Source organism: Molothrus ater, chromosome Z (genome assembly GCF_012460135.2).
Source record: "Molothrus ater isolate BHLD 08-10-18 breed brown headed cowbird chromosome Z, BPBGC_Mater_1.1, whole genome shotgun sequence".
Taxonomy (NCBI): Eukaryota; Metazoa; Chordata; class Aves; order Passeriformes; family Icteridae; genus Molothrus; species Molothrus ater.
Window position 1 is genome coordinate 67,914,717 of NC_050511.2, and position 19,579 is coordinate 67,934,295.

The 19,579-nt window shown below is 38.4% G+C and overlaps 1 protein-coding gene across 1 annotated transcript in view; it reads left to right on the forward strand.

Annotated features, from left to right (window-relative positions):
• The window catches only part of EDIL3 (EGF like repeats and discoidin domains 3), a 242,858-nt gene that overhangs the window by 212,148 nt on the left and 11,131 nt on the right, over positions 1-19,579 (forward strand). Inside the window, exon 10 of the mRNA XM_036402712.2 lies at positions 15,278-15,433. Within this exon, the coding sequence (XP_036258605.1) occupies positions 15,278-15,433 (156 nt within the window). The remainder of the gene's footprint in view (positions 1-15,277; positions 15,434-19,579) is intronic.

A 19,579-nucleotide genomic window follows, 5' to 3' on the forward strand; every position in this document is an offset into this window, starting at 1 on the left:
CCTCTTTGGCAGTTGAATGTGAAATTAAAAAATGGAACTAAGGAATGCAGGAGAGATAAATTTAAAAGCCTGAATGCTGGTCTCTGTTTTAGCCTCTGGTATTTATGCTCTTGTGCACCAGCAGGGCACGGAATCATGGAATCATATAATGGTTTAGATTGGATGGGACCCTAAATCCCAGCCAGTGCCACCATGGCAGGGACACCTCCCAGTGTCCCAGTGTGCAGCCTGGCCTTGGGCAGTGCCAGGGATGCAGGGGCAGCCCCAGCTGCTCTGGGCACCCTGTGCCAGGGCCTGCCCACCCTGCCAGGGAACAATTCCTCATTGCCAAGATCCCAGCCAGCCCTTTGACAGTGGAAAATCATTCCCCCCTGGCACTGCTGATCCTTCCAAAAAGCCCCTTTCCTGCCCTTCAAGTATCTCTTTCAAATCAAAGTTCAAAATTTGCAGCCATCATGTGATCATCATCTCAACCTCTACAATAAACTACTCAATGTAAAACATAATATCAGCATCCATACAGCCTGATTGCATTTGTAGTCCTGGAAATACAGGTAAAATATTGCCATACTTGTGTTTGTTGGGAATTTAGGATATTTTTACTTAAGCCACAGTGCCACAAGTACACCCACTGCTGTGAGCAAGCTACCTGCTTTCTACTAAGAAAATCAATGCTTTTTATAGTAGAATTTTTTTTCCCAGTCTGCCCTGTTGCTCTTCATAATATGGACCATATTCCATGGAGAGGCACAAGGTATTTCTAAATCAAGTGTTTAAAGACTCAGGGAATCACTTAGGTTGGAAAAGAGCTCTCGGATCACTGAGTCCAACTGTTCCCCCAGCACTGCCAAGGCCACCACTGGCCCATGTCCCCAAGAGTCACATCCAAATGGCTTTTAAATCTCTCCAGGGTTGGGGGATCCACCAGGGCAGCCCTTTCAGTGAAGAAATTTGTCAGCATACCCAATGTACACCTCCCCTGCCATAAAAATCAAAAATATCTGCAGGAAAAGCTTCCTCTGCCTCATGAGTGTCTTTGCAGCTTTAAGAAATGGAATTAAAAAACTGGAATATCTCACCCAGAAGTCCTGGGGGATGATCTGTGCCTTGGGGTGAGACCTGTGATATAAAAAGGTCAAGTTCACTGAGTTTGTAACTCCTTGTGAAGTCAGGATCTCTGATACCCATATGCCTAAAGCCAAGTTTGGTTTCTGGTTTTGTTGGTTTTTTTGGGGTTTTTTTTTTTTTTTTGGAGGTTGTGGGATTAACTACCCTGGTACTTGTTCAGGAGGTTAATGAGCCCTTTTTGTGTGTGTTTTTGGCTAAAATGAAGGCACTTTCATCCCAGATGAAATGCAGTGCAGGGCTGGCTCTGAGCAGAATATTCTCCCTCACTTCCACAAAGCCTTGAAGTCTGGTTAGTTTAAGGTGACATCTGGGGAAAACACAGCAGTTTTATCCCCCCTAGGTGTACCCTGGGCAGGTGGTTAAAGGCAAAGCTGGTGGCAAGGCATTTCTGCAAAGACTTGTTGGGAATCAGTCAGTGAGGAAAAATATTAAAGATGATGTTGCTCAAAATATATAAATTTTCTATTAGCCCCCATGCTTTTTTTTTTAATGCAGTTTTTTGTGAGAAAAGCAAACATTTTCACCATCAGATACCGCAGCAAATTTTAAAAATATGACTTCCACTGAGTCACCTGACATAAGCACAATAATCTGCTGCAAGACACAAATTACTGCTGATTTGTGTTATAGAAATAGGGGTCTATTTTCAGCTGCCTACAGAGCAAATCCTCAGGGAACAGTCCACTCCATGGAACTGCAATGCATGAGTGAGAAACACCTACTTACAGGCAGTGGAGAAAATATAACTTTTTATTTGAATTCTTGATGGAAAATGCATCTGCAAAAAGAAGCCAAAGATATTTTATTTCTGTCTGCCTGACAATGTAGTTTCTTGCTTTCTGGTGGAAGTTAATTTTCATTGACACATGGTTTTATATAGAATTTCTGCTGCAGCATGCAATTGGTAGATAGTCAAGCTTATTTCTCTGATTTGTACACCTAAAGCAATTTTTTTAACCCTTGTAGTAAGACAGTGGATGTGTCACTTCCCACGTGCTCAAAATTGACTGAAAAATTCTGGGTTTCAAAATTGTGTTTGACTGTGAAATTTGCTTTCCAAAGCAGTGCAGACACTCTGATGGTAAACACTGGGTTTTGGTAAACCAGACTTATACCCACCTGACAGAGCAAGGGCTGCAGGAGCTCTTTAAAAGATTAATCTTTGTGAAAGGAGCACAAGGGAAAAACAAAGCAAAACAAAGAAATAGGCAAGAAATATCTGATGGATCTACAAGGAAAACACATTGCCCAGAGCTGAAAATATGTTCTTTTCAGGTTTCTTATGCTGTGATTTCACAGACTTCTCCATGTGCTGGCGTTCAAAACTTTTAAGATTTCGACTTTGTTAATAATTTATCACCTCCTATCTCTGTGCTGTTTCATGGCAAAGCAGAGTTCCCTCTCTGTGCTCTTCTTTGTTAGCTGGACCAGATGTCAGCAGGGGTTGTGTGGGTCTATGCATATATAGAATTTGCAAATATTTTTCTTTCAGATATTACTTTCTTTGGGATCCAGCCCTGCTGACTGTAAGAAACAGTTATGTTTCTGAGAGGATGTTTTACACTTTTCCAGCCACAGCTGTGCATTTCTTTTTTACTTTATCTTTGATTCAAGAAAATTTTCATATTTTCATCTTTTTCAAAAATATTGGTTGCAGTTAATTTTGGTCTAAGTACTGCTAGTGAAGTTTGGAATATATCTTTAAATAAGAAACATTTTCACTAAACTGCTCAGCAAGAAAATGGCCTATAATTTGTTTCTATCTAAATCTTTATTAATTCAATTGCAGAAAGCAGCAAGCGAGATGTTGGAAACCCATGTATAGTTATTTATACTAGAAATAGTGGTATTATTTAATACTTTTAACCTATTCACAACAGGATTTTAAATCTCCACTCAAAGATTAGGCCTTTAAGACTCATTGAGTGCATTATGTGTGTTCCAGGAGGGCTTATGGAGGTTTTATGTGCAGGAACCTACTCATGGTTGTGTTTGAGTTGAGAAAAACACAACCTCCTTTTTCCTTTCCTTTCCTTTCCTTTCCTTTCCTTTCCTTTCCTTTCCTTTCCTTTCCTTTCCTTTCCTTTCCTTTCCTTTCCTTTCCTTTCCTTTCCTTTCCTTTCCTTTCCTTTCCTTTCCTTTCCTTTCCTTTCCTTTCCTTTCCTTTCCTTTCCTTTCCTTTCCTTTCCTTTCCTTTCCTTCCCTTCCCTTTCCTTTCCTTTTTCTTTTCATCTTTTTTTTCCCTATAACCCAGAAAGTCATTAATCCAGTGCTCTTTTTGGGGGAACCATCACTTTAGGTATTTTACTTCAGCCTCGGTCAGCCAGATCCTAACTTTCAACTTTATAAGAAAAATTTAAAGACTCTGCTCTATGTTGAATGGAAGGCTGAGATGGGTGTATTTATCTTATTTATGTCTCTGCATTCCTTTCGTGCTTCCACCTGGGTTAGGGTGCAAACAGTGAATAAATTGTAAAAAAATGAAGAAAAAATACTTTTTAAAAAGTTAGTGTTGAGTGCTGATAGGAGTTTTAGGGGTCATTCACAGAAATTTTGTCATTTCCATAAGGAAGATGTCTCTACTGAGGCATAGGGAGAGGCATTAATTCCAAAATAGACAAAACTTCAACCACCACACTCCATGCCCACCTCCAGTTTTCTGTGTAAATTTCTCTTTCAAACTTAGAAGAGTGTAAATAAGTCTAGTAAATAGTTTGTCTGCATTGATTTGCCCTGTTGCTTATGCAGTAAAAAATCAGAGCTCTTTTGATAAATTATTTAACAGTACAAAGGATGGAATAGCTGTCATTTTTATTTTTAAAATATCTTGTTACAATTGAGGTGCTTTCTTATTTATATGAAAAGTCATGGACAACATTCTAGGTGAAAATCCAGAATTTTCAAATTTGCTTCTAATTTTAAAATATTTTGACAGTCATATTTTTACTTTTGGCATTCGTATTTCAACTTTCAGGCCTGTTCTTCTGAAAATGAAAGAACTTCATATATAATTTTGAAATCTCTTCTATAGAAATTCATTCCACTATTAAAAGGATCAACCTTTTAATTATATGAAAAGTGACATTCACATTGCAGAGAAAAAAATCAATTTTTAAAAGTGTTAAAAAAATCAATTTTTTAACACTTCTGTATACAAAACGTCTGGTTGCAGACAAGCTTTAGTTAATATTTAATTTAATGTAAGGCATTTTGAATTGGCTGCTGCTGTGTCCATGGGTTCTAGTTTAAAATTTGGTTTTAAACTGTTTGAGAGTTGATTTAATCCAAGTTTCTTGTTGAAAATTTTTATGATTCATCCCAGGCAATCATTTTTTGTGGAACCTCCATTATGTAGGCTTAAGAATAGAATACATATATGTTAAAAATGGTACAAGTTACTCAGCTGTTACTTTTCTCTGGAATTTTGAAGTCCATTCTCATGGCCCTACTTTTTAACCCCTGGGAACTAAAAGTGAACCTGAACCCAGCAGACCTAATGGACAAGATATAGATCAGCTCCTTCAAAAGCAAAATACTTCATTTTTTATCTCAGAATATTTATGGGGTTTTTTTATGTCTGGGGGCATTTGTTTGTTTGCTAGTTTTGGGAGGACCTAGCGGGTTTGGTTGGTTTGTTGCATTTTTGAGGGTTTTTTTCACTTCTGACAGGAGATAGAGATTTGTTTATTTCTTTTTTTAACATTGGGGAACATGAAAATATTTTCCCACCTAGCTGAAGGCCTAAACAAACAAAAACAACAACCAGGTAAATAATGAACTTCCGTATTACCACCATTAATTTTAATTTCATAAACAAAATGAGCTGCTTGTGCGTTAGATGAGCCCATTTATGATCCCAACACTTTTTGCAAAATTATTTATCAGTCTTGCCATAAAAGCTGTTGTCTCATCCTCTCTGCTGAATGCCAAGCAGTTGTGATATTTCACTTGTAGGGAAGTGTCAGAACCCAGGAAATTCCTCTGGCTGCCCTGGAGGGCTCCAGCCCTTGCCCAGGGGGCTCAGAGACCTTGGCACAGAGCCCAAGACCCCTGTGCCCTTGGTCTTGACCCATGGGAAAACAATTACCAACCTTTATATGAAGAATTACAAGTCAAAAGAGTTTAAGTAAAATGATAGTGAATTTATCACGGGGTGAAAAATAGATTTTTTTGGGGTATTTAGAATGGGGGTTCAGGAGGCAAGATGGAGGAATCTGGGTGTGTCCAGCCTTTCTCCTCCTTCTTCTTGGCCTCCATCTTCTGCGGTGATGTTGGCATTTTTAGATTGGTTTAGAGTAGAAGCTCACTGTCTAACAGAGGTAATGGGTATTGAGAAGTTATGGTAAATAACAAACACGTAGTTTTTAGTATAAAAAGATAACACCACCCAAGGACGGGCAGTGTGCCTCTGCCCGACCGGCTGAACAGACCTCAGCAAGTCGGAGAAAGAATCGTATAGATAAGAAACAATAAACAACCTTGAGAACAAGAATAGAAGAGTTCTGACTCCTTCTTCAACTGCCAGGCTGGGAAAGCAGAAGAGTTTTTCTCTTCCCAGGTGTTGCATCACCAGCCTTTGATTTCCACCTAAAACCCACAATGCGCCAAAACCCCAAGAAAAACGCAAGCAAAGACACCCGTGTGTCTTTGGCTGCCTCTGCAAGTGCTGCTGTGACACATTAACTCCCCCAGACCCCACATTTCTACCATGTGCCATTCTGAAACTCATGGTTAAACACTCCCTTCTTCCTGGCCAAGGCTTTCAGCAGAGCGTTAATCCCCAAAATCAGCCGTGGCCTCGCGGGGGGTTTGCAAAGCCAAGGAAATAAACCCGTGCCAGATCAAAGCTCAGTCCCAGGGTTGGGTCTGTCCTGCCAGGAGAGAGCCCAGGCTTGTTTTGACCAGAGGTCTATTTACCAAGCTCTGCAACAGGGGCTCCAGGGTGTCCTTTTGACTAATAGCAGATAATCTTTCCTGTGTCCTGCAGAATGAAGATTAATAGACCTCCTAATTGCATTCAGGAAAGTATATTATGAGATTATTGCCTTGAAGTGACAAGACATTCAGCCTAAAAGGGAAGAGAAATCTGATTTCTTCTGTAAACCTGGAAAAATACTTCTCTGGCTAAAGCACCCAAAGCTGTTTTCTACAATATAGTGCACCCATTTTATATTTTTGTGCCGGTTATTAACAGTGTATCATAGGCGGGAATAAAAGCTTGCCTTAACATTTCAGAGGACAGCACACACACACATACACAAAAAATTTTAAAAAATGACAAATAAAACCCAAAAAAAACCAACCAACCAACCAACCAAACAAACAAACAAACAAAAAAAACCCAACAACAACCAAAACAAAACAAAAACAACCCGGCTTGCTGCTGTTGTTTTCAAAATCTAGTATCACAATTTTGTCATTTTTTGTCATTTTTAGTGTATAGCTACAGCAGCACTGCTGTATGGAAAAGGTTATGCGTAATAATCCCTGCTGACAGATGGGCAAAGTCATTCTTAGAAACAATGGCTGAGTGATGCTGTCTTGGCTACGTTTCCTACAAAAATAAGAATTATGGAGTCAGAGCTTTTAAACACAAGGAGAAACTTCCAGCCTTAACCCCACTTATCTTCTAGGCAGACTTAGCTTTGCTTACAGGCAGGTTTTCGTTAGTGTTTCAACAGTTCAGTAGTTATATTAATTATTAGTCACTTTGCAGTATCTGGTGTGCAAGCTTATCTTCACTCTGCTCATCGATCTGTAGCCCAGATACTCATACATTATTGAGACATTTTTATGTGCTCCAGAAAATATTTGCAACATTATTAATTACCCGAGGGGGGGGGGGGGGGGCGGGGGGAAGCAACCAGGTAAATAATGGACTTCCATATTACCACCATTAATTTTCATTTTAAAAACAAAATGAGCTGCTTGTGTGTAGATTATGATCCCAACACTTTGTAAAAAGGTATTTATCAGCCCTGCCGCAAGAGCTGTTGTCTCATCCTCTCTGCTGAAAGCCAAGCAGAAGTTGTGATATTTCATTTGCAGGGAAGAGTTTTTGTCTTCCCAGGCATTGCAATGCCAGCCTTTGATTTCCATTTAAAACCCATAATGTTCCAAAAACCCAAGAAAAACGCAAGCAAGGACACCCATATTTCTCCTGGCTGCCTTTGCAAATGTTGCTATGAGATGTAAACTTCCCTAGAGCTCACATTTCTATCAAGTGCCATTCTGAAATTTATGGTTAAATACACGAATTTCCTTCTTCCTCTGCTTATATTTCAAATTTTCTTCTCTGTATTTTGCTGCTGTTTAACTCACTCCAGCACCTGAGATTCCCAGTAATGCTCTTTAACAGAAAACTGAGGAATCTCCACTGGGACAGAACACTGGCATGCAGGAATTCTTACTGATGCATTTCCTTAACAACTTGAGATATATTTTAATAAAATAAAAAGAGGCAACAATCATACTTACTCTTCTCTATATCAACACTCTGTCTTACTCTTCTCTATATCTGAAGAAAGTGGAACAACCCTATCATCTCAACATAATTTTAAAGTTAAAAGTAAGACGAGCAGAAATACAAATAGTCAGTATTTAATTTTTTTCAAGTGTGTAATTGTTCTTCTCTGTGCTATATTTTCACCCCCAACAAATTTGATCAAAAGTTCTCACAATCATTATTGTAAGTCCAGCAAGAACTCCAGATTATATCTTCCAGAAATAAAGCTACTTCACATTATCATACAGGATTATGCAATTTTTTTTTGCAATTTTTGCCTTCTTGGCTATTGTATAAAGAACTGAACGTAAATTAAATTTCTTTTCTCATTCCCTTGTCTATTTCTGTCCATAAATAGGTGCTGGGACTGCTGGCAGCAGTGCTCAGCCGAGGAGCTTCACAGAAAAGCAGCATAACACAGAGTCAGTGTGCTGTGTCGTGACCATATTCATATTTTTATTCTCCCTGCTTCATTTTAATGGCTAATTTTTGTTCTGCCCTTGGCTTTCCCACAAGAATTCCAAGTGATTGACCTCACAAAGGACAGTGCCCCAGATTTTATCAGCTCTTGGAGTGCACTAAAGCAGCTCAAAGGCTTCTCCGAGCTCCACCAGATGTCTAAGCCCGCTTAATCACTGGTAATTTAATGGGCTATTTTTAAATATCCTGGCATCCTCAAGGGCTGATGGGCTCCGAGTGTCCCACAGCAGAGAGACAGACGTTTTATTAGTGCTTTCTTGGCTGTTGGTAACTAATTCAGCCAACTGTGTCATCTCTTCAGAAATCCTCTAATCATGATTACAGCGAGAATATCCCGTGCACAGATGTGAAATACCCAGTGGTAGGAGAAAAAGTTATGGATTTAATCATCACTGATGTTATCGTCTCAAAACTCTGCATTTTCTTTTGCTTCAGACCTTAAAATACCTGGTGCTGACATTTCCCTTGCGAGTGATCCCTGATAAGTTGTGAGATTAATCCAGATCTGTGGAATTCATTCTGGTTTGCAGGATCAGGAGGAAAACAGAATTACCTCATGTGTGCTGTGGGCACAGGATTTACCAAGGTGCTGACACAACCACAGCACATCATCTGCCTTAAAGGACCCAACATTTCCTTCTTCTTTTTTTTCTTCCTTTTTTCTTCCTTTTTTTTTTTTTTTTAATATCTAATTTTTGAAATACCAGTGAAATGAGATTATTCACAGCCTATTAAATTGTAGTTATGAAAAGCTGGCCTGCAGTAAATAGATACTGCTCCGAAAATGTCCAAATAGTTGATCAAATACACCTGTTTTATCTCAGTTTTTACTGAAATGTTGAAAAAATATTATAGTAATTTAGCTGGGTTTTTTCCTCCTTTTCCAGTAATAGCTATATAACAGGGAATATTAAGTATGTAAATTGGGAAGGATTCGCACAATCTGTACTTTTTAAGAAGTAATGGCTACTTAAGAAGTTGCTGGTGGAAATAAAGTAAGTTTTCAGCCTGGTTGTGGGTTTCACTCCAAAATTTTCAACAGAATGTCCTGAGAGGTATTTTTGATGGTCCATGGACATTACAAAGAACAGGCCTCATCCTCCAATTTATCACTTTTAAATTGTACTGGAGACAGCTGATGGCACATGGAATTCTTCCTGACCTGTTTCTTCACTGCAGTTACTGCAGCCATAAAGTCATTCAGAGGGAAAAGCAATTAAGAACAATAAGAAAATAAGACCAGTATTTATTATCTTAGCCCAGAGGACTACAGGCATTAAAAATATAGCAACACAGTGTTAAAATCATGTTGAAGGTGTAAGCTCAAGCGAAAAAGAAGACAGCAAAGAAAAAAAATCCACATTTTTAAAGGAGAAAAAGAGTGACTCTCCTGTCTTATTTTATTTGAAAGCAACCCATCTCCAGCTAGGTTTGAGAAGAAGTTTAATTTTAAACATATGGCAGCTGGAATAGCTAATACATACCCAATTAAATGAAAAACTTTTTATTTTATTTCTTCTTTTTTTTTGCCTAGGAAGCATGAAAACCCTGTATAGTGGAATATTGATCAAAATGCTAAAAACTTCTGCTTTCTATTAAGTTATTATGGCTTCTTCTAGAGCAATTCATTTTCTGTCATAATTTTATTTTTTTTCACATTACATTATTAGCTATTTACCCTAATAATACATATTTAAGAGACTACACAATAAAACTTCTCTGGTATGGAAGATGCTGTGATGAAAATTAGATTTCTCTACAAAGAGCATCTAGTTGCTCAGTTGGTTTTTTTCCCCATAACAGTTTTTAGATCCAATTGGTCATGATGGATTATAATTTGGGCTTGGTTTGAGGTTTGGGTTTTTTTGTGGGTTTAATATTTAGGCTTTAGGAAAAAAAAAATCCTGAAATGCTGAGTTTCAGTTTTCAAAACAGAGAGCTTCTGGTGAGTTGTTTTTAGAAACATTCAGATGTTGCACATCTGCAGCAAGCATAGCGTACCAGCACTAATTTTCCTTTACATCCAGATTTTGGGCATGGAGGAGAGTGCAAAGCACCTTCCTCTGATGCAATAAAATGAGGAGAGCTGTGTTTCTGCCTTTGTGCTGTGGCCAGGACTGCAATCCTGCCCCTCCTTTTCTTAAGGTACAGGTAACAGCTCTGTCTGTGCCAGCTCACCCTGGAAAAAATCAAGGCAGTCACAAGGTCTGAAATAAAGAGTAAATAACAGGCTCAGGACAAGTTATTTACTCTTCATTTATTTACTTGGAAAGCACATCGGTCGGGTTTGGTGTCCAACCATGAGCTCCAGCCATTATCTTAAGCATCCCAAAATAACCTGAGGCCTCACTGTGATATCAGGATATTTAACAGCCAGGTCTGAACTTTGGTGAATTAGCAGCTGGAGACAATTGTGGCCTTTTTTTTCAGTCTCTCTTAAGGGTAAGAACTGTCCCCACCTTGGCAGTGCCTCCCTCCAGTTGTCATATTCGTTGGATCCAGGTTTCTTTATTTCTGATCCCAGTGATTTTGTATTTGCCAAGTGGATTGAGGTCGCCCAGCATTCATCAGTGTTATCTGATGAGTGATTAAAACACAAAAAAAAAAAAAGAAAAAAAAACCAAACAAACAAACAAACAGAAACAAAAAAACACACAGAAAAACAAAACAAAAACCCACCACCAACAAAAAAATGAACAAAAAAAACCCCAAAGCAAAACAAAACAAAAAACCCACAAAAAAACCACCACCAACAACAACAACAACAAAAACACAAAAAAAAAAAAAAAAAAAAAAACCAAAAAAACTGAAACAACAAAAACAATAAAATGCAGTGTACAGGATCACAAAGGCAAATAAAATAAAACCTGTGAGAAAAAATGGCATGTCTGAAATTACAAGAAAACTGAACATAGGATTGGCTCTACTGGGAACAGAACCACAATGTCTGCATAAAGACAGGACTTAACTGAACATTTTAAATACTCCTGAAATGATGAACAGCTGAAAGTCACAGTGAGGCATTTCACCATCATCTTCACCGTGAAACAGAGCCTGGCGCTCCCTGCATCCTGGGGGTTCTTTCTCCTCCTTTGACACTGCCAGGTTGATGAGGAGTGTGTTATTTTTGAAGACACCTTCACTTTTCATGCACTGCTTCACATGATGGGCTATCCTCACAAACCATGGGTTCCCTTCAGGTTAAATTAAGCCAAAAGATGTGCTGGAAAAGGTGGCCCAGGGTATCTGGAAGCGGGGGCCCTGCAGCCACTGCTGTGCAGACGCCCTGCTCTGTGGTGTCAGTGGTGCAGGTCTGCTCTTGCTCTGCTGTGGTGGCTGTCAGTGTAAATGCTGAATAAATGTGCCTATTTCCCAGTTTCTGGGATTTTGGGCAGCCTGGTTGGGTTTTGCCATGTGTTGGAGAACCAGAGAATGGCTGAGGTTGCAAGGAATCTCTGGTGATCGTCCCATGAAGAGCACACCAACACCACGAGCTGGTGCTGCACATCCGTGCAAGTGCTTCCTTAGAAACGCTCCACGCTCAGGTGTGCTCATCTTTGTGCTCTCCTTAAATTAATTCTCCTCCAAACCACCCTGAATTTGTCTGTAACATCTGAAACAAGGTGGGAAAAGGGAACAGCTACAGCCCAAGAGGCTTCTTTCAGACGCAAGATGCTAAACTGTCTTTTGATCAGCTGCTTGTAGAAATGTACATTAACTGTAGACCATGGTTCTCCTTGTAACCAGCTAATGATCCTCTCAGCTGCAGACTAATTGCCTCTACCTCCTTCTAAATTCTGCTGCACTGAAAAAGCCAGAGTCACATTCTAATCCTGTTAATCACATTCAGCTTTGAAGGGTACACACTGGTTGTGTCTTAATTCAACTTCTCTCCCTGGTAATTTGTTTGATTGCCTGTTACTTGCAAGCTGCACTAACTGAATGAAAGTGTTCTGTGTCCTGATGGGAAGTTATGACTTTCATTTAGGCTGTTTTAGTGCAGATGTTTTACCTAGAAGGTGGTGTAAATTCTCCTCAACTTTCTGCTCTAAAGTAGTTTCAATACAAAAAATGAAAAGCAAGGTAGAAGGTAATGAGGCTACAGAATAAAAGCTGTATTTCTTTAATTTAAATAATGATCTTTTTTGCCTGAAGACTTTTCATCTGCTTATGAATAAATAAGTAAATTAGATGCTAAAATACGAGACAGAAATGCTGGTGCTATATCCTGTATTCTTCTCCTTCATCTCCAGCAATATGTGTTGTCTGTATTGTCAAGACCTAAGGAGAGTCTATGTATTCATTATTTCTTTTTTCACATTTTTTTTTTCCAAAAAAACCCACACACACATATTCTACACAGTTCTATATAAGTCTTATTGAAAAAAAAAAACTGAGCAAAGCCAAATTACCTTCCAGCTTCCCACATAATTTTCTGAACAAGAGTGCAAGGCCACTGGATATGTCCTATAAGCACAAAACAATCATTACCAGGACATTTTTATTAACACTGGATGTATGTGATAATAAAGATTTATTGTGATTCTACCTTTGGAATCCCCTGAATCTTAATGAGAAATTTTTTTTTCTCCCTGTTCTGAATTTCAATGAGGAGTACTCTGAGTGTCATGGCCATGTTAAATATTTGTGAAATCCTCTCAGCTCACTTTCAACATTTTAAAAATAAACAACTGGTTTTGTGGACGCATTTTTTCAAGCTAACAGGAGAGACATTGATTTTTAGTATAAGAAGCATTCTCTGCTAAAAAGAGGTTGCACTTGTAAAATGCTAATGTCAAAATTATTTATAAAGAGAATCTAAAGTTGACTCTGAAATGTTTAGTTCAAAAGCTGCCTGAAAGTGGGGACCAATTAGTGATTCCTTACCAGTTCAGTCTGTTTAAGACTATTCATTTAGACTCCAAAATATTTGGAAGCAAGGTCTGGAGACCTGGTGTTTATTAATTCATGAAAGACTTGCGCTAATTAGCAGTGCTCATTTCCCAGGGGCCCACTTAGGCTGTGGAACCCAGCTCCCCTGCACTCCTTACAGAACAGAAAAGTCCCTTCAAGCCATCCATGAAAGCTTCCAAAGCAGGATCCTGCTCTGATTGAGTCCCTCTCTCTCTCCCCATTGAACAAAAGAACACAGTTTTGCCTCCCAGGAACATCCTGGGGTGCCACTGGCAATAAATGATGGCAATAAATTAGTTCACCCCGGCAGAACCAAAATTCTTGAGCCATCTGCAGACCCTGACATTTCCCCTCACTGTTTTGGTATCTCAGTATTGAACTTTTTAAGTCGTTACTTTCCTTAAAAGGATTTACTATTGTTGTTTGCTACTCTTTTCTCCAATGTTGGGATCTCCAGGCTTCCTTTGTTTGATTGCTCTAAACAGTATTCCATTCTTAAAAATAAACAGTGAATTTTTCCTCTTCTATTCTTACACTTTTCAGTTGTTTTCTTCCTTCTGTTCTCACAGAATCCCAGGATGGTCTGAAGGGTTGGGAGGGACCTTAAATCCCATCCAGTGCCACCCCTGCCATGGCAGGGACACCTCTCACCATCCCAGGCTGCTCCAATCCCTGCCCAGCCTGGCCTGAGGACACAAATCCAAACCCCAATTTCCATCTTTCAAAGGCACTGAGCAGGACCAGCTGACTTCTCAAGCTCGTTTGTTTCTGTTTCCCTCCTCATTATTAATTTCTTATGCTCCACAGCACATCTGTTCTTCTCCCCAGCCCCACATTCCATCCAACATGAGTTTGCTCAGGGGGTCCTCAGCTTCCTAAAAATCCAGCACTGGATCTTCAGCATTTCATCAGCCAGAGATTCTTTATTTCTTCACTTTCTAATTTCTTCTTTTTTTTTTCTGTAAAAACATGTCCATCAACCCGCTCCTGGAGTTCAGCACTCCTCTCACTTCACTGTAATATTTTTACTCTGAGTCTCTCTTGCCTGATTTAAGGGACAATTTTAAAAATGCCGGCTGCTTCACAGCCATTTATTGTTTGAAATAAATCCACCTTTTCTTTTATTTCTTCTTTACTGGCTCGCCACATTGCTGGAGGACACAGAACGAAACCTCAGTTATACTCTCAAATTTCAAGAAAATATCAGTTTTGATAGGGAGTTCAACTCCTTCATTCTGCCTCTGAAATTACATTATTAGGTCAATTTACTTTTGCTGCTGCATTCTCTTTCTTGATCATTTTAATCCAAGGCATCTGGGCCAAATCTGTTACATTCAGTGTTGGGTTCTGGTTCACAAAGAACTGAGCACAGGCATGCTGACTCACGTGGAAACCACTTGGAAGCTCAGATTTTATTAGGCTTTAAGACTCCTGCCTTGCATTTTTAAAAAGCATTGTGCTAAGATTATAAAATAAAAAAAATCAAAAAAAAAATCAAGAAATGAGAAACTTTGAGCTTTTCAGGTAGAAAAAGAAAGAAAGGCGTAAAGTGAGAAGGAATTTCAGGAGGAAAAGGAGCATGATAGCTTAAAATGTCTTAAGAGCCTTACTAAAGCATGGGCTCAAGAACTGAGAAGGAAATGGAAAGGCACGTGGGGAATCAGCCATGTATTCTGAGTATTAGGAGCACATGGGAATATTTTTTAGCTGTAGATCGTTCCCACTGTAAATTAACCAGGTTTTTTTGGGTGCCATGTATGACACTCAGCGCAATGGAGAAAGGTGTGAGATCGTTCCACATTGTGCCGTTAGGTGGTACCAAAAAATAAATTTTATAATAAATAAATAAAAAGGGGGGGAAAAAGGGAAATTAGAGTTTGGAGAAGTAAATTATTATCCATAGTGTCAGCACACAATGGGGGGACCAAAGCTGCACCATTTTGCTTTGGTGTGTTGCAAAACCACACTGGAAACAGAAAGTGTTCTAATTATGTTCTCCTCTGTTTTTTTTGGATTTTTTTAAAATTTATTTTGGGGGGGGGCTTGATTGGCTATTAAAATTTGTTTTGCTTTTTTGGGGTTTTTTGGGTGCTTGTTGGGGTTTCTTTTTTGTTTTGGGTTTTTGGGGGGGGGTTGGGTTTTTTTTGGGGGGGAGCTTGGGGTTTTTTTGGTTTTGGGGTTTTTTTTGGTTGGTTGGTTGTTCATTTCTGATTTTTTTTTTTTTTTTTAATTTTTAACTGTTCTGTTCAGATTGACCTGCTCATCCCTACAAAGATCACTGGGATAATCACCCAAGGAGCAAAAGATTTTGGGCACGTCCAGTTCGTGGGGTCCTACAAGCTTGCTTACAGCAATGATGGGGAGCACTGGAAAATATACCAGGATGAAAAGCAGAAGAAGGACAAGGTAAAGCAAAGAGAAAAATCAGTGTTTTGGTTGTGACGACGCCACTGATGAGGGCCTGTGGATTATTTCCTTGGGTTCCATATCCAGGGGATGGCACATGGGGGAGTCAGGGTGAATAAAAGTCACAAATCACAATGACATTCACACCTACCAGTGCCATTCACCTGATTTAATGCTGTTAAATACATAAAACTTTACAGTTCTCCATTAATCACAGCTATTCCTTCATTTAACCCTAGAGCAGAAGGTGTATAAATAGCAGTTAATTTGTATATTTAAAAAAAAAAAAAAAAAAGTGTTTCAGTGCATTTTTTGGTGAGTAGGGACTATTTTCAGTGATTTCCTGTGAAGCACATCCTTGTTACCCAGCCATTTTGGACAGGGTTTTTTTGGGGTTTTTTTTGGTTTTTTTTCTGGAAATTAATAGCTAGGGTTTCAAATACTCACTGAAAATATTATTTTTATTGTGCTATAAAATAAATAAGAAACATTAAAAAAAGTTTCACGACTTCCTCTGCAAATGTTTGAGAGGCATAGGGAAAGTATAGGTTTGCTGATTGATTTACCTGGAAGCATTTAACTTTTCTCTTGTTATTCATTATACCTTTCCTTTAGACTGTGTGACACTTTTATACTGCAAATACCTGAATTTCATAATCACCTGTTAAGAAAAATATCACAGCATATGCATCGCCTAGGGAAATGTTAACCAAGATGACAAAATGTGAATTATTTATTAAATGTCTTAGTAGGGTTCTGTCTGATTGAAACAAAAGATGGATTTATTGAAATACCAGATGGCTGATGTGTCTGATAACATCTCAAATCTGTGTATTCAGGGTGATAAATGTTCAGGCTCCCACTTATATTTCTCAGTATAAATAAAAATTCTTTGGGAAATAAACTGACATATTCCTCACGTAAGTCAATTAAATTACTTTTCTTTCAAACAGTGAGAAAACTTTTGATATGCATTGAAATGAGCTGTGTGAGCACAGGGAGACCCAATGATGAGGGGTTAGACACCTGCATCTGCCACATTTCACAGATTTTAACTGATTGATTGAAGGTCATTGATTAGGGGAATGTGTTATTAGTGGATTGAGTATTTATGTGTAATATATATCCTAAATTACAGCACTGAGTATTTGCATGGCTGTGCTTCTGTGTCTGCATTGTCAGGCATTCCCATCCAGACTTTGAATTCCTGAAACCCAAACGTCCCTCACTGGCTCTAACCCAAACTGAGACTTTTTTTCCCTAAAGGATTTTAGGTAGTGAAAACCAAATCTGTTAGTTTAGCGACCTGGCTCAGACGATTCTTACACCAATGATTTTTTTTTTAATTTTTTTTTTTTTGATTTTGGATGTGTTTGGTATAAGTGGCTGTCAGATAAAAATTGGAAGCAAACAGCTCACCTTAGGCAGGCATATCACAAATATATTCAATTTAAGTGACAGGTGGTGGCTTCAGTACTTTGTACACATCCTATTTTAAATCCCTGGCATTTAAAAAGAGAGGGGAAAGTGAAATAAATGTTCTCTCCAAGCCAAACTAGTGCCTGCATTCATTTTATTGCAAAGGAGAACACGGGTTGGAGCCCCTGGTGATAACACATTCGCAGCAAAACTAAAAGAAAATGCACTCTGACTTAAAGGACTGTTCCAGTCTGCATTTGTTTGTACCATTGGCCAAAGCAATTAGATTGTTTTTGCCTTCTTCAGCAGATGGACTGTTAATTGCTACACACATATTCCATTAGGAGCAATGGGAAACTCTTAATCGTTGTCTCGTTTAAATATATCACACCCTGTATTAATTAACATCCCTGAAAATAAAATAGATGCATGTTATTATGATTCTTTAACAAGTCAAGACCATTTAAAAGATCAACGCGACAGGATCAAATGCACTTCACTGGAAATTAGAAGTTAGGATTTCTGAATCTAAATGTGTACAAAATAAATAAGCTCACTTGATTTGAGTCTGGACCTCAGCCTTTAATACACACAAACATCAAACTGAAATATCTGGGTTTGGGATTTTATTTATCTATTTCAAAAGCATCTGGAAAAGTTAAAAGTTTGATGACAGAGTCTGACTTTCCAGAAGTCACTGAACTTGGCAAAACTTTATAGGATGTAGGGCTGGAAAGGGTCTCAAGACAGCTTTTAGGAATGCACCTTTTCACCTCCAAAGGCACTGTGGCCCTCTCCTCCTGCACCCTCAGCAGAAAATGGGATTCAAGAACCCCCAAGCCCCTTCCTGTCACCTTGGAGTAGGTGCTGGCAGGTAAATTTCAGAGCTGAGGCTTAATTCATTCACCTGTTCTTCACCTCAGACAGGGCTGTACCATCCTCACTCAGATTTTTATTTAATGTGTTCCAAGAGACAGATTGTGATGAAAATTCTATAAACAGTCAGCTCCAGTGTTTAAATATCCTCTAAAGTGGAAAGGTGCCTTATCCCCCTTGCTGCCATACACCCACCCTGTCCTCAGAGGACACAAAAATCTGATTTTATCTCCATTTTTTCCCTTTTCTTTTGGTTGGAGTACTTCAAACTGTTTCTTCTCAGTTTCCATCATCCATTTCCTGACTGCAAAAGCATAAATTCCTTCAGCCAGAGGAATGTAGAGCCAGCCAGTAAACCCTTTCTGACACTCACCACTCCAGCTGGGTGGATGCAGTGCTCCCATGGGATTTGGAGAGAAACCCTGCTCTGTGTGTACTGGGACAGAAATATAATAGAAATATAATATAAATAAAAATAATAAATAATAAAATAATAAAAATAATTAAATAATAATAAATAATAAAATAATAAAAATAATAAATAATAATAAATAATAAAAATATAAATAAAAATAAAGCCACAAGGAGAAAAAGCAGTGCTGTACCTCATCCATGAGGAACAGGAGAGGAGCAGCACCGCTGGTCCTGTCTGACATTACCACCTTTGAACAGGATCCACTAAAATTTCTTTATCTTAAGGTGAGATTTTCTCCCAAATGCAAGGAAACTGAAAAAACAAAAAAAAACCAAACAAATCAAACAAACAAACAAACAAACAAAACAACAACAAAAAAAAACCCCAGAAAACCAAGAAAACAAACGAGTTTTCATAGCAAAGTGAAAATTCTGTGAAATGTTTCATCTGTTTTCAGGAGATACAGAAGGAAGGTAAAAGGTAGATATCAACAACTATCAACAGCAGCAAGCATAAATGCTCATTTTTTACCCTCATTAGTCCTATTTATTAACTGAGCATCCTGATTTATTCTATGAAGGACAGAACACATAGATTTTTTATTTCTCCTGCAGGTGATTTAGTCACCCTGCCCTCATCCTGCTTTGTTTAACCATCAAAAAGGTTTAGGGGAAAGGTGGCTCCAAAACATTTTAGGGAAAGGAAGACAGGATGAAAGGAATAAAATAACTTTTAAAGTCACAGACAAAAGAATTACGGAGATATTGGTAGGCTGGTAATAATGATTTGTGGGTTAATGTGGTGACTTTATAATGAAATTGTGACTTTATAATGAAATTGTAACTTCATAATTTAGACAAGAGCTGAGAACTTGAACCCATCTGGTGCTCAGCATCCCAGTGCTGATCTGTTTTCAGGGTGAGTCCTAACAGATCAGCAGATCTCACTGAATTTCTGGGGCTGTTCACTTATCCCTCCTCATCATTTTTTAAAGTTCATTTTTTAAAGTTTTACAAAGGAGAAAATTACTGGTCTCTTGCATTTATGTTGTATACAACATATTGTATTTTATTTATATATTTTTCTAAATAGATATTATTTCCTGCACATTGTGTGCAGCCAGTAAATTTGGTTAATCCTTAACAAAACCGTGGTTTAGAGGAGAAGGAAATGGGGTCTTCAGATTTTTGCACTATTTCACATGGAAAAGCTGTTCCAAGAGCAGTGTCTCCTGCAGCTCCTGCCTGGCTTCTGCTATTTTAATGGTCAGTCATTTCATTTCACATCTGTGCTCAATTCCTGTGAGTGCAGACAAAAAATTGCTGGGAGAAAAAAGAAAAATAAATAAAAAAGCAAATGGAGCCCTTCTCATTCATTTTAAATAGTTTGAATGAGTGGCCTGGAAAAAACATGAAAACTTTGCCTGTTGCCATCAA